Source organism: Hipposideros armiger, unplaced genomic scaffold (genome assembly GCF_001890085.2).
Source record: "Hipposideros armiger isolate ML-2016 unplaced genomic scaffold, ASM189008v1 scaffold_643, whole genome shotgun sequence".
Taxonomy (NCBI): domain Eukaryota; kingdom Metazoa; phylum Chordata; class Mammalia; order Chiroptera; family Hipposideridae; genus Hipposideros; species Hipposideros armiger.
The window spans coordinates 487,432-503,191 of record NW_017731993.1 but is presented as its reverse complement, the minus strand read 5'-3'; the positions used below and the strand labels follow the sequence as shown (position 1 = coordinate 503,191).

Genomic DNA, 15,760 nt, shown 5'->3' with positions numbered 1-15,760 from the left:
ATGTTTTCTCTATAGAGTATTTTTTATTGAAGTTAATTGGTAAAAAATGTAGTCATGGTAATTTTCAGAGATGGGCTCCTCTCCTTGTTGTTATTGTTATTATTATTATTATTAACAGTAATTCCTTACATCTGTGCAAGTTTCGGCTCTTCTCAAAGTATTTTCACACACATTTGTCTTCTTTAATTTTGTCAATATCCACGAGAAGCAAGTGTGGCAGTGGGAATGGAACGGCACAGTCTTACAGGTGAAAGTAATTTAAAGTAGAGACTAAATGGATTACCCAAGGTCACTGCTGCGGAGGCAGAGTCAGGACAAAAAACCCAGGACTCCCGGCTCCTAGTCCGAGGTTATTTCCACTCCTCTGCACTCACTCGATTTTGTTAGTAATTTCTTAAAACAGAAGAAGGAAAAAACACCAGCTGCCCTTATATTTTGGAGCGTAAAGAGAGAGCATTGGCAAGGAGCTGTGTCCCACAGTCATCAGGGGCCTTTTACAGATGAGAGGTGCAGGGCTGCTCTGAAAGCTGGATGGGGTGCTGCTGCCTCAGGAAAATAGTTCTCAGATCCTGCATTCAAGTTAAAGTCCCAAGGCAGAGCCTAGGCTGATACCATATCCTGGTGTCTCAACTGGGTTCTTAGCGTGCAGCTGGGAAAAGGGAAGGGCAGCACCTACGAATGATTCTGTTCCTGGAAGCATACCAGCTAGAGCTTGGGACAACTGGCCCCATGGTTTACGCAGAAGGGCTGTTGCCAGGCTAGCTGATGTGGGATTCATTTGGTCCTCCTTGTCTCTCAGCACTAACTGCAGCTAGAGAGGCCAAAGGGCAAGAGCCACAGAAAGTCTTCTGGAAGAAAATCGCTTCCGAAATGCTGGTCTTGCTGTTTCTTCTCTCTGTGCTTCACGTTTCTATGTTTCTCTCCCCAGTTTCTCACTCTCCATTCTTCTTTCGTTACATCAGTAGATCCAGGTTCTAAGAACGCATGCACGTGTATGTATTCTCTGATATTTTGTAGTGATAAGGAAAGGCTGGAGCTGAGGAGTAATGACTAAGTGGCCTGGAATATTTATGACTCTAAAATTTCATCAATTGACTTTTTAAAACAAGAGCATGAGAGTTCATTCATTTAGAAAGCTTTGACTTCAAAGGGTAGGTATTTGGTACTCAAATTGAAAGGCTTAAAACATGGCATCCCTTAAGCCTCTTCGCTTTACTCCCAGAAGCATCTCTGGAGGGCAGAATATTCAATGTAAGACCTTGTCCCCAAGGACTGGATTTGTATAGGCTCTTAAATATCCTACTAAAAAGGCTACCCACCTGCTTCTTCATCTTGAGTGAAACTGTGAAGGTTGTGTGTGTGCAGTGGGGTTTGGGGGGAGGGGGGCAGCATGTTGGGAAGGAAAGGAAAAGAATTACTGGTACATCCTTTCAGGAAATAGGGATAGAAAAGCTACTAGGAGGAACAAGGTAAAGGGGAATTTTCAAAAATAGTGACTTTGAGACAGAAGAGTTATAAGAGGAAAGAATGATTTACATTTTCGCCCATTCAATAAATATTTATTGGTATAGACATGGTGCCAGAACACTGTGTATACATTTATTGAACTTAAATCCTAATGGGCAAGAACAAGCAAAATTACAATTCATTTTTGTGGCTAAGTAGAAACGAGGAGGCCTAAACTGATAGCGATGTGGACTGGTAGCAAACCACAGGGGACAGATCTGTAGTCCTTATGGAGACGAAGTTAACATGTGAAGGGTAACAGGATATTTCCAGCAAGAGCAAACCGATGAGGCAAGCAAGAGCTTTGTGTGTGAAAGTTTGGTTTGGCCTCAGTGGATACAGGAAGAGTGAGTGAGAGGGTCATGATAAGTTGGTGAGCTGGGTGGGAACCAGATCACAGACAGCACTATAGATGATAGTCAAAGTTACATGTTTAAGCTTTGTCTCCAGAGAAACAGGAAAGCATTGAAAGTTTCCAAGTAAGGGAACAATGTAATGCCATGTATGTGTTAAAAAGATTCTTGTGGTTGCTGTATGCAGGAAACATTGGAATAAAGCAAGAGTGAAAATTGAGAGATTAGAAAGGAAATGCTTGTAAAGTACTTTGAACAAAAGGTTGATGGTAGCTCAGACGAGGGTGCCAGGAGGTAGAGAAGCAGATGGACTTGAAGGCAGATACTCATATGTCAGTTACTGATGAATTGGATGTGAGAAAGTGTGCATGACAGAGTCGGCTTCGGTTTGGTTTAAAACTGCTGGTTGCGTTTACTGAACTGGGAATGTAGTGGAATAAAGAATTCAGTCTTGAACATGTCGAGCTCCTGTGAGAAATTTAAAGGTGAGTCTAACAGGAAGTTGGCTATATGAGCCTGGGGCCCAGAGGAGAGGTTTGGACTGGAAACATACATTTGGGAGTTCTTGGCCTGTAGGTGATTTATAGGAATGGGTGAGACAAGCAAGGAGAGGGAAGATGAGAGACATGTCCAGTGCTGGGAACCTCAACGTATATAACAGCCTTCACGTATAGTAGAGAAACACGATGGGTGATGGAGACAGAGGAGGAAGGACTATGTTCCACAAAGGAGAGACTGATTATATGTGTTGAATATTGCTAAGAGGTCAAACAAATACAATGAAGGCAAAAGTGACCAGCTGTTTAGCAATATTGAGGTCATTGGTGAGATAGCTCCGTGGAATGGGTTCAGGGTGGATGGGAGACAGGGAGTAGAAAAATCCCCATCGCTCTTTAGAGAAGTTTAGTTTAGAAGGAAACCTAAATATGGAGTGGTACTTGTTCCTCTATGTTTATCTAATTATTTGTCTTAAGCAATTTCTGCATGTATTGGTTTCTTGTGGCTGGTCTAACAAAGTCCCACAAACTTGGTGGCGTAAAATAACACACTTTTATCCTTCCATAGTCCTGGAGGTCATACATCTGAAATCAGTTTCACTGGGTCAAAATCATGGTGTAGGCGAGACCGTACTCCCTCTGGAAGCTCTAGGGAAGAGTTCATTCGTTGCCCCTTCCGTCTTCTGGTGGCTGCTGGCATTCCTTGGCTTGTAGCCACATCACTCCAGTTTTGGCCTCTATGGGCACATTGCTTTTCTCCTCTCCTGTATGTGTCAACTCTCCCTCTGTCTCTCTCTTATAAGTATACTTATGACTGCATCTAACCCAGAAGGATTCTCATCTCAAGACACCCAACTTATTTACATCTGCAAAGGCCTTGTTTCCTTACAAGGTGACACTTACAATTCCAGGTACTTTTGAGGGCCATTATTTGGCCTATCACACTGTACTAGTCACTAATTAACTCCTGAGACTCCAAAGTTATTTGTTTGTAGAGTTGATGATTTTTAAGTTTATCACACTCTTTATTCTAATACTTCTTGTGATTTTAAAACCTCTTTTAAAATATTTAAATCTAATAGTCCCTTTTCATAATCATGATTCACTTCTAATTACTATTTGAGATACTACAGAAACAAAACTTTTAAAAAAAGTTCAGCTAATAATTAACAACAGGAATAGAATTTTCTTATTAATGTTGCCAGTATTGAGTACCAGGGTCAATCCTTATGAATTTTAAATACCTAAGAAGTGAATGATTAAAATGAGTGAGAGATATAATGCAGTGTTACTATGCTGACCTTAGCAGTTCTAAATTTATTTCCATAGACATTATTTAATATTATATAACCAAATTATTTTAGCATTTAGGTAATTTAATAAAATAATTTATATCTGTGCATCAATAAAAAGAACAATCAATTATACATGTGTGTGGTTGTAAACAGATCCACTTAAATGCCCATTTTTGGTGTTAAATGCATTCAGAGCTCTGTTGTGCTGTCCTTACATCTAGGCTAACTTCTACTCATCCTTTAGATGCAGTTATTTGGGACCTCTTCCAAGCAGCCATTCCCCGCTCATCTAAAATCACAATTCTCAGTGCCTGACTCTTACCTTGCCCTTTCCATGAGTCTGTCAACCCCCAAAAGACTATATATTATTTACCTTGGAGACCTCTGCACCTAGCACTATTGTTTTTACTCTGGGCAGAGCTAGTTCCTGGCTACTTTGTGCCACCATTCTTGAGCAGAAACCTTGAGATAAGCAGGATTGCTAACAATCTCCCCAGATCATCTCCTGTCTTCCTGAGCGGCGCCCCCACCGCCCCCCAATCTCGTCACAATACACAATAAGCAAATTTAACTCACTGGTAGCTATCCCTTGTAATTTGCAGTTTTCAATAACATAGACTTTTCATACAATAAAGGCTGATTTTTAAACAATAGTCTTTTGTGTATGTATTAAAAAAAACAAATTAAACTCACTTCACTGGCTTTGTTTTTTTTAAAAATTAGCTTGTTTTTTGACAAATAATTCAAAAATATAAATGAAATCCATTAAAGCCAAATGCACTCCTTTCCCCAAGGACCTCATTTCTGAAACAATTTGCAGACCTTTAAGGAAATCCTTTGAAATACTGTGAAATTAGGGAGAAAATACTACACCATACAATACATTTAACCTTGCGGTCCTTGCCACAGCTGTCACACACTTGCTATCCTCAGAGAGGCAGGAGGCGTAGGTGGCTAAGGCATCCTTCCTGCGGCGGTTGTCAGGTTCTGGGGTGAGCAGACTGCACAGACGCCCTGGTCAAGATATCTGAGTCTCGGTCCCAGCTTCACAACTTATTAGCTGCATGACACTGGCTAAATCATTTAACTTCTCTGGTTTCTCACTTTCCTCATTCTTAAAATGATGCCATCGTACTAAATAATCTATCTGCTGCATTGCTAAAAAAGTTTTAGGCACCCAAAACTCTTCTTCACATAGATCGTCAATTCATACTATACATGAAAATGTACAGTAGAACTATTGCCATTCTAAGACAGTTAAAATATAGAGTTTACTAGTGAGAAAGAGTAGAAGTGACACAGATATCCCAGATATTGATTAGAAATTATCTTTGCCTACTGTTTCCATACACAGTGTTCCATTTAAATAATTTAAAAAAACCCCTATTTTTGGCATCCATTTAGTTTCTTTCTTTTTTTTATTTTCCCCAACATCCATTTAGTTTCAAAGCTACTTGCTTTAATTGTAGCCAAAGAGACAAAGTAGAGGGGGCCATTTTAGGTCAATGTGGGATTGCCTGTACCAACACTTTAATCATCGAGCCCATCATTAGATGTGATGTACTCACCACTGGATGAAGTGGGGTTCCTGGAAACATAAATTGCATCTGCTGGGCAAGCATTGCTGCTGCAGTTTTTTGCTGGATCAAATTGTTTCGCCCATTAATTTCTAGTTGAGTTTTTAAATGTGTTGGAGGGTGAAGATACTTGCAGTTCTCTCTTGAACAGCGGCCCTGTAAAATGAACAATTTTGGTTTAGGATTTCCAACTTTAAGTAGCTTTCAACTCTATTATGAATCATTTCACAATCGCTCCATATGTACAAAGGTGAGGATCCTGTGTGTGTGTGTGTGTGTGTGTGTGTGTGTGTGTGTGTGTGTGTGTTGCATATGTTGGAATATACAACAGAATTGGAACATACAAGGAGTGAATCAGGAATTGAGTGGTTATCAATCTTGTTCAAACCTGTTGAGTAGAGAAGCTTCCTGAGACTTGTTGCTGTTGTTATTTCTAATGGGGTCTATCTCTGATAATAAACTGTAAAGAAATGTGACTGTTGAGAGTGAAGACAGACCCGTCTCATAGGCAGTGTGGAAGTCAATCAGAGGAGCATATTTATTGTAACTTATCAAAAGGAGGCTTTGAACTTGCTATCCGTTGGTCTGTACATGCTGGAGTGATGACAAAGTGGGAATGAGAATAGCAACTTCTTGAAATGTGTGTTCCAGAGTGGCTGAAGACATCCCCAATTCAAATTACTGAAGAAGAGGCAATGGTAGCATAGGAGTGGACATTTCTTAGTCACAGATGCACGGGTAAAATTTCCAGGGATAAACTCAGATAATCACCTGCAATTGAATAGTTTGCTACATAAAAGCTGCTTTCCCATGTCCCTGCCCCACTCCCATGACAATTGTATCAAATTTAATGTCATGATATGACATACTGAAGAGCTAAGGTAACGCTTGGCATTGAAGTTGGCAAAGTGAAAAAAATTAATTAGGTGACAGGTGTTCATAAAACCAGTCATGAAGAGTAATTGCAAATGGTAGTGTTCATACTGAATTCCCAGGGTTTCAAAACTACCAGCTGAGAGAATCATGTCGATGTGTGAGTTACGGAATTTCTGGAGAAAGAACAGCAAACCGTATTAACCAGAATGAGCATTATCTTTCCCTAAAGAATTAGTCTATTTGCAACCAAGAGAAGAGAATATGGGTTTGTTTACCAGATACGAAAATAATTTTAAAAAGCAAGCTTGCTGGATCTGGGAATGCAAATTTGTTTATAGTCATTCTAATTCTAAACATCTGGAGTTCTCACTCTGCTTCCCGCTAATTTCAGCTGCACTTTTGGCAGCACAGGCTCCCTCTCTAGTGCGAATCTTCCTGAAGAAGGGCAGACATGTCCCAGGCTAGTCCTGGTGGTCTGTGCACATCGACCAGTCCTGCTCTGAGGCCCCACTGTTAACAGCAGTAGAAACTGAGTCACCTTCTGCCTGGAGGTGGGTACTGGGAACATCAGAAGGAATTGGTTACGTTTCTGCTAATAAAATTCTGTAACAATGAGCAATGTCAGCATGTCTCCTTAGTCTCAAGTTGACATTGTGGATGTTTCATTCAGCTTTCTATGGTCAAGACTTGGAAAGTCTATTGTAAAGATCCAGGTTATATGGAACCACAATTAAAAATAGTCGAAATCAAAGCAGCCTAGGAAGATCTCTCTTTCTCTCTCCATCGACTTTTCTCTGCAAGCTTTGGGATAAAGTTTTTATCCTCACTTTACTTTGCTCAGTGTTTAGTGACATCCCAGGGTCTCTCTAGCTCTGCCAGTTCACTTCGCTTATCACTTATTTTACCTCCCTTTCTGCCCTCCCTTGACAACTGCATGAGTCTCTCAGTTTGCAAAAATCAAAGCTCCAAAAAACCTTTCAGATTGGGCCAGCTCATCAACACTGCTGTGTGACCAGTCTCTGGATTGGCTTGCCTGTATGTCAGGTGCCCAAATACCTATGATGGGAGGTGGTCATGGGACACAGGGCATAACCACCAGCCATCAGCAGGGGTGGGGGGAAAACTAAACAGAAGGACATTTCTGGTCACATTTCCAAGCCACCCTAGGCTTCTCTCTGACAACCTCAATCCAAACTCTGTTTAGTCACAATCATTCACTTGGAAGCTGACCCCAGAAAGGCTCACATCTGGGCCTGTGTACACAAATACACAGACGGGCCTAATGGGAGCGTTTGGGAAAGCAGCGCTCCGTCGAATGGAGATCGGAATTTGTGAAATGTCCACACTTCTACCAGTTTGGCTATTAAATGCTGCTCATTCATATAATTGTCAATTTGATCACTCATCTTCTAATGCAATGTTTTGTAGTTGCACATAAAATTTCGATTAGGCTAGAAAAAATATGGTTTTCTTGTATATGCTGTTATCTCTTGATATGACTGGGACTCTTAAAAGAACTGTATAAACTTTTTAGCAAATAGAACATGATTTACAATATCAGATTAGCAATTTATTGATGGGACCTTCTTTTTCATGAGAATGAATGTAATGTCCTAGTGTTCTTACATACACACTCAGGATAAGGTATGCTATTGATTATCCACGTGCCAGACAATTTATACATGGTCATATTATTTTCTCCTGACAACAGCTAGAATGATCCCGATCTTTCAAAATAGCAAATGGGCTCAGAAAGATTAAGGAACTTTCCCCAGGTTATGTAAGTGGTAAGTGGTAATTCTAAATCCAGGCTACCTGACTTATATTACTACACCAAGCTATTTATTAGCAATAATTAAAATCCAGGGAGGGTAAAAATCTAGCATTATCCTTCATAGTATATAATAGGATACACAACACAATGTAAAATATAATAAAATATCTATGGAGATTTGGGACTGGAAAGAGACCCATGGTCTATCCATTGGTGGGAGGATAGCGGGGTGGTTAAGCTCACGGGCTCTGGAGGTAGACGGCAGCACATAACGTTGGTTCTTCCCTTTCCTCCCTGTGCAGCTCTGAGCAAATTACTTGAATTTTTTGTGCATCAGTTTTTTTCATCTGTGCAATGAAAATAATTATTGTGTTTCCCTCTCAGGGCTGTTGTGGGATTACATGAGTTAATACATTGCAAAAGGTCAAAAGGTTTGTATTAATGCCTGGCACAGAGTAAGCACTGAGTAAATACTGTTAATGTTACCAAAGAAAGAAAAATATTTATATATGACATTTTGTTTACGATAAATACATGATCACAGATTTAGTTGTATTTTGATTGGCTCTTTTTAAATAGAATAAACTTTCACTTCAAAATATGATAAAAGCTACTTTATATTTATCCAAGTCTATTATATTTAACATCATTATCAATTCTACAGGTTATATCTGTGTGTACCCATATTTAGAGGGACATCCCTGAAACACAGTTCAATCTAGTATTAATATTTTGATGTGTGTTGCAACACGATGTCTGCGGCATACTAATTCAAGCCCTGGGAAACTCTGGACAGCTGAATTTTAGTAACAGATCCTACAGGAGCCTAAAATCCTAAAGGAAAAGCTACTGTCAAAATATAACAAGCTAGTTGACACAGTAAACAATTTGTAAGGCAGTTTTTAAGGTGTAAGATTTGTCAGGATTCACATCATTGCACAAAAACTGTTGATTATTAAAGCAAGCTGCCATAACTGAATGGGTGAGGGCAGTGTACAGAAATATAAATCTTTGTATATCACTATGAAACAACACAGAATTGTCAAAAATAGTGTCTCCTGGTTTAAGTCCAAGACATAAAGATAAACATGTCTTGGAAAAGTCTTACTGTGGCTGCTAGGATTGCTTTTTGGTTTATTTTAACTCTTCCTTCCCTTTAGTTCTTGATTAAGCATTGTTTCCGGAGAGAAAAGAGAGGTGGGGGTTGGGCCCTAGAGAAGGGGACTGGCACAACTTCTGTGGGGTGGAGACAGAGGGCGCCATTCCACAGTCCTTGGGAAGAGTCCTATGGAACCAGAAAACAGGAGCCCAGGCGAAGGCCAAGGAAATGGGCCCGCACAAGGGACAAATGTGGAGATTGCAGCTTCTGCATCACATAGGTCTTCAGGGCCTTTGCTCGCCCCAGGTGGGACATACCAGGTGTGGGAATAACAAGTGGCCTGGATCACACTCACCATTTTTTTTTGTCTACTTCCAGGTTAGGGTCTCATTCATTTGTTTATTCGACAAATATGTATTGAAGTCCTACTATGTACCAGGCATTGTGCTAAATGCTAGTTAACCAAGGGTGAGCAAACATAAGCTATGCTACCTCCCTTCCTAAGCCTGCAGTCTAGTGGTAAAGATGGATATTCGCCAAGTAATGACACAGATAAACGTATCATTACAAACTGTGATACGTGTTGTGGAGGAGAATGCTAAGAGAGAATGGCGGCAGAGGGTGAAAAATGAGACTGCTGGGTCAGGGAAAGGCTCTGAAGAAGTACTAGTTCAACTGAGACCTGAAAGGATGAGAACGAATTTGGCAAAGTAGTGAGTGGTAGTCGAAGTGTGTGTGTGTGTGTGTGTGTGTGTGTGTGTGTGTGTGTGTGTGTGTTGAGGGGGAGAATACAAAATGAGAACAAGAGTAAGAGAATGTGCTAGGAGAATGTACCATCTGGGGACTTTAATGAAGTTTCTCAAGGCTGGAATACAGAATGGCGTGTGGGTTGGAGTGGGGGGTGGGGGATGATAAAAGATGAAACAGGAAATAGTAGACTGGAGCTAGATAACAACTTTGAGAGTGATTTTAAGGGGTATGAACTTCATTGCTACTGAACATTTTTAAGCGGACGAATATCAAGATTGGATTTATGTTTTATGCCACATGTAACATTTTACCTTCATTACTGGATTTTATATCTCTAATTTTATTATAGTTTACATTGTTTGGAGACCACATATTTAAAACAAATTTTGAGTTTACATAGGATTTGCACAGTTTATTCTACGTCTAAAAATAATCTCTACTCCAAGAATATTTAGATGAGGGAGGATGGTTAGAAGCAAGTAAGAATTTAAAGCTGAATTGAGTTTATTAAAATAAGCAACCATGGAAAATTCTAATACTGAGTACCCATGTTGATTCTCAACAAGATGAAGAAAGATGCTAAATAACTGTAATACATACTTGGCAGAGCAACAGATCGGAGCTATCAGAATTACATGGCCATTACATGGCGTGGGATAGAATTAATGCAGCTTTGGCTAAGAAAAGATTTCAGAATCAGGTCGGTGTGAGACAGAAAAAGCATAATTGGAACATGAGATTTTCTAATTGCTTATTTTAAAACAAGTAATTTTTAGAATCTTTTCCTCATATGCTCCTAATTGAAAAAGTCAATTAAAATATGGAAGGAAAAGAGAAAACATTAATTAGGAGATTGTTAAAGGGATTATCAATAGGAGTTTTTGCCCATAGGAATAGCAAATAGACAACTATATCCTATTCGTTTTACATGGGAAAGGCAGTGGATTTTATACGATCTACAATTCAAGCGTTAATAGGCCCCTGCTGTAGATATTACGTGGCGCTAATTGGAATTGTGTCCTGGTGTGGGTCAGATCATTGATCAGCACTTTCTGAAAAGGGCCTTTTGGGAGATAGCTATTCTAGTTGAAGGCCAGGGTCACAGCCTGACCTACTGAATTCCATCTCTTTCAGTTGGGTCTTGGCCACTCACTGCTTTCAGCATGTGATGGTGTTTTCAAGTGAGCAGGCCAGGCTGTGAAATGGAGAATGCTGACTCTAATGATTGAGGGCAGATAGCACGTGCTCTGAAGGCGACCTGTGGAAACACTCTGAGACCTGAAGCCTGCTTTGGACCCCAAAGCTGACCACGGAAAAGCTATGGAAGAACCTCTCAGATTCCCTTGCATTCCACCCCTGTGAAACCAACTCAGTGAAATCCTGACGTCATGACAGATGCTCCCGTCTTGCAGTTACATTCCTGAAACTTGCTCTGTCTTGGAACCTCTCCTGGAGAAACAGTTTAAACTAGTGGTACAGGAAATGGTCTCTGGGACTGGGCTACTTGGGCTCAAAATCCAGCTCTGCTGTTCTTGCTGTGGGGCCTTGTGGTCTCCAGTGGCCACATTTGTAAAAGGAGGATAACAATAGTTCCTACCTCACAGAATTTTGGTAAGAATTAAAGAATTAACACATACAATGTGTTTGAACAGTTCCTGGCACACAGTAAGCTCTCTATAAGTATTATTATTATTGTCATCCTCATCCTCATTATTACTATTACTGTTGACACCTTCTCTGCACAGCAGATAAAAACACATGGTATTGAAAACAACATTACTAATACTAGTTCAGTTTCTCTGTCCCTGTGCTTCTCTCTGGCCTGTCTACCAAGCTCTTTACCCCTTTCTTATTCTTGTTCTCACAGTCAATGCCAACACTGGGATTTCTCTCTTCAGAACAGTCTTGCATCTGTTTTTTTTTTTTTTTAATATATGTTTCCTGCTGAAACATGCCAGGGCTGATTAACATGGCCTGACTAATCTAGAGTTTAAAGCAGCTATGCATTATAGTGGGGCAATCCTGGAATTCTGGTTTTGGCTTCATCCCAAAATGGTTATATAAAATTTTACAAACAATTTATAATAGTCTGTGACTCAATTTTCTCATCTGTCAAATGGGAGTGATTATGTTTCCACATCCAACCCCTTCTGATGGTTGTGAGAGCTCAAGAGACAGCAAAAGTTGCTCTGAAAAAAAAAAAATCGCTCTTTGCTGTACATGGTCTGTTGCACCCTTGTTTTCCTCAAGAATGTTCCTAATCTAATAACATAAACCAACAGTTACAGCAGAAAGTGACACCAGGGGTACATGTTGGCAACAGTCCCAATGTTGTCTGAGAATGATGAGAAGTTTTCATGAGGAGGCACATCAGCAGAAGTGCCAAATTAAGTAAAAATTGATTACGTCCAGGAAGATTTATTAAGTATCTACAATGTACACAGTTTGAAAGTGAAAAATTCAGTCAGACAGAAGACCACTGTGTTGGTTCTTGTGACACACAAATTGTACAGCAGACGTTTTCTAAGTGACAAAACTGGTTGGGTGAATCAGACGCTCACAGCCTCAGTTTTTCTACAGTTTGAAAAAATCTCAAGGTTTTTGGAAGTGGGAGGTGGAGGGGATTAAGGCCTTGATTTGAGCAGGTGAGCAGATTTATATTGATTCATCATTTTCTACGGGTCTAAGTCAGGTGGTAACGGCTGAGTTTAACATTTAGCCTGAACTTTCTTTTCCTTCTCCAACACATTTCTGTAAGGATATGCACAAGTAAAAATGTAGAGAAATGAAATGGTTATTCACATCAAGCCTTAATTTATAACATTAACTATGGGGCTGAAATAGCTCTACTCGAAGGCAAATGACAAATTAGGCTTTTAGGTTTCTTTTGAATTTAAATAAACTAATTGAACCACATGAGCTCTTTGTATTATTAGTTTCAATTACATAATACAGCAAATAAAATACAACCCCATGAGGGCATCAGAATGAGAGGAAACTGAATTTGGAGAATCCTTACAAGCAAATGATAACCAGAACTTTCATAAAAATGAACAATTGCCCATATCATCAATATTATGTATGAGTTTATAATAAGCACTTTCTGCTTATTAGTAATTTAGTTCAATTTATGTTACAATTCATCTTTAGAGTCTATATATGCAATACTCCTTGGGTAAATAGCATAAAATGTACTTATTGAAGACAGATAAAAAGGGATTGTTTACAATCTTCTATTTTCTGGAGCGTGTTCCTTTTTCTCTGTTGCTCCCATGGCACAGAGGGAAGATATAAAGAAGATTGGAGAAGTCACCAGATGGGTAAAACTAGGGAAAATCACAAATGCTGACGGGCAGTTACCAATACCTCCAATTTTACACACCACCAATCTTTGCACACCTATGAGGTTAGGGAAGGATAAGGAAAGGCGTGAATCAAGTTGTGCAGATAGATGGCCTACACCATAACGGAAACTTGTAGTTTAGTTTGCATTTCTTCTCATAAAATCATATGAACAGGCATAATGTATCATTCAACTGCCCCACCTGGATGGTGACGGTGATACCCAGAGCTGTCTCCCAACGCTAGTGCTTTTACCTTTCTTAGAGGGATCTGCAAATGCTTCTGAGCCTCCCCATCTAGATTTGCACTTAGGGCAGCCTATAATCACCAGAGAGGCTGAGAAAACCTTGGGGCCATCACCAGTGCTTTGTGAATGGCTTTGTGACTCATTCGTTATTATGCCAACGCAACTGCCCTATTCCTTCAAGCACTATTGGCCTATGCCATTAAGACTTGATTTTGTGAGCATTTTGAATAGGCGAAACATAAAATTAATAAACGGGGAGGAGAGGCAAAGAGGGTCAATTGTGTGTAGTTTACCATTTCAAAGCATGTTTAAATCTTTTTTTTTTTTAAGAGGTTTTGGTTGCCTGGGCAATTTTCGTTTTTCATACTCCTTGGGTCTTATGACTGGAAAGAGCTGTTTGTCAGGCTGATGAAGGATCCAAGCTCTGTCTTTACTGGTAAGGATTATCTATTCTGTGAGCTTTATGTGTTAACTGAAAATGTGCCAGTTAGAAGACGTCAGTGAGACCAAAAATAGTCCCTTCATTCTCCAGAGATTTAAGGAAACTAATTTCTGGGCATCAGATGCTTCATTTGAAAATTATTTTATTTAACTAGAAGGTAAATGTCTTCTGAGTCACAGAGGTACATTGGTTAGTGTGGATGGTTATAATATATCAACATCATAAAAAAACCTGTCTAGTGGCTGTGTGACTTCGCCGTGTCTAGATTTCCTAACATCATGTTTATAAATGTGAGCATCACCATAGCCATGAGTGAAATAGAAACTCTATGAAATATTAATATCACAGCACTGGGATTTTTCCTGTGGGGGAGGGCAGGCCTTTCGAGTCTGCGTCTTATACTTCTCACAGTCCACAATACCGGTACCCTTGCACAGTGGGCAGTCAGTGCATGCTATAAAATGTTTGTCTCCCTTTCTATCCTTCTGCAAATCTGATGATTGAGCCCCTTCTATGTGCCAAGCCTATGGTATTAAATAGGCAATTAAAGCACAGACTGATCAATGCCACAGCAGGGGGGTTCAGGTAGCTGTGTGAACCCACTGCAGGGAGCACTTTCTCATTTAGGGGCCAGGGGGGGCCGGCTGAGTGGCTCAGTTGGTTAAGAGCTCGCTCAAGAGTTTGAGCTCTGAGCAACAGTGGTTCGAGTCAGCCCGAGCTGAGCAGCCGTNAGAGCTCGCTCAAGAGTTTGAGCTCTGAGCAACAGTGGTTCGAGTCAGCCCGAGCTGAGCAGCCGTGAGCTGCCAACAGGTGGCGGGATGGCTCAAGAAAAAAAAAAAAAAAGCACAGGTCATTTAGGGGCCAGGGATAATTCCAGAGGAAGGGACATTCCACATTGAACCTAAAGCCTTCATTAGATTATCTAGTGGGGTCTATGTGGAGGAAGGTAGGTGGGAGTAAGAGGTAGCACTTTGGAAAGTTAGGACAAGCCAGGCTAATTCACAAGCATTCTGTGGAGGTTTAATTCCTGAAGTCATCTAGGCCTTCACACAGCACCTGGATCAATGCTCTGGAATAAATGCTCAGTAAATATTGGCTGCTATTTTTATTATCATCAGTTGTTAGCAATTCCAGAAACTGGTCATTTTCTAAATAAGGGCAATCTATCCAAAGACACAAAACCTTATTATGCATCTTCTGTCATTGTATAGTCATTTTCAGTCTAATTGGAAAGTCATGTGGTGAATCACCTACCCTCACCGGAGGGCTTCCTGGAACTTGGACACAGGTAGACAATCAGCCTTAAAGTCTGACATTTAGTGGGAATGCACCTATACAGCTGTGCCATTTATCACAATAATGGAAACACTTCTGCTCCAGTCAGAAAATAGCCACTGTCCTAAGCCTGTCAAGTCTCAGGTGTCCCTAGTTCTCTGGTCACTCTAACCCCTTCCCCCAAATCCCACCGCCTCCCTCTCCTGGATCCCAGGAACCAAAGAGTCAAATGGAGCACAGCAGGGGGCCTCCCTCAGAGGTACTTATATTAAAATATTTTGCATGTCACACCTGATTATCAATATGTTTGTGACAAAGCCAGCGTACCCTGGTTGTTGGTGTCAAGTTGGAAAGGCTTCCAGGAGGAGGTGGGAGAAGAGGTTGGTGGGGCGTGGATAGGGGTATGGGGAAGGCGTGGGCAGGAAGGGGAGGAAGATTGGGGGGACGAGCAGGAATACGAGGACGATTAGGTGAAGACGCACTGGAAAGAGATGGAAAGTTAGAGTATCTTTTCAAGAGTGCATTCACTTTTAGTAACACAAGAAAAGAACACTTCTCCGAGGCTGGTCAGGACTACTTGGCTTGGTTTCGACCTGCAAGCTGAACTGTGAAAGGAGGAAGCGGCAGGTTGTTCAGAGCAAAAGCCTCCTGGGAAGGGTCGGGCGTGGCGCCCTGCACCGCTGCAAGGGCGGTGGGTTGTGCATGGCTTGTGGGGGGTGGGGGTGGG

At 40.7% G+C, this 15,760-nt stretch overlaps 1 protein-coding gene across 9 annotated transcripts in view; it reads right to left on the bottom strand.

The window, feature by feature from the left end:
- Positions 1-15,760, bottom strand: part of MBNL2 (muscleblind like splicing regulator 2) — a 154,321-nt gene that overhangs the window by 46,976 nt on the left and 91,585 nt on the right. For all 9 annotated transcript variants that reach the window (XM_019625903.1, XM_019625905.1, XM_019625906.1 and 6 more), the window contains exon 3: positions 5,220-5,384. In XM_019625903.1, coding sequence (XP_019481448.1) covers positions 5,220-5,384 — 165 coding nt within the window. The remainder of the gene's footprint in view (positions 1-5,219; positions 5,385-15,760) is intronic.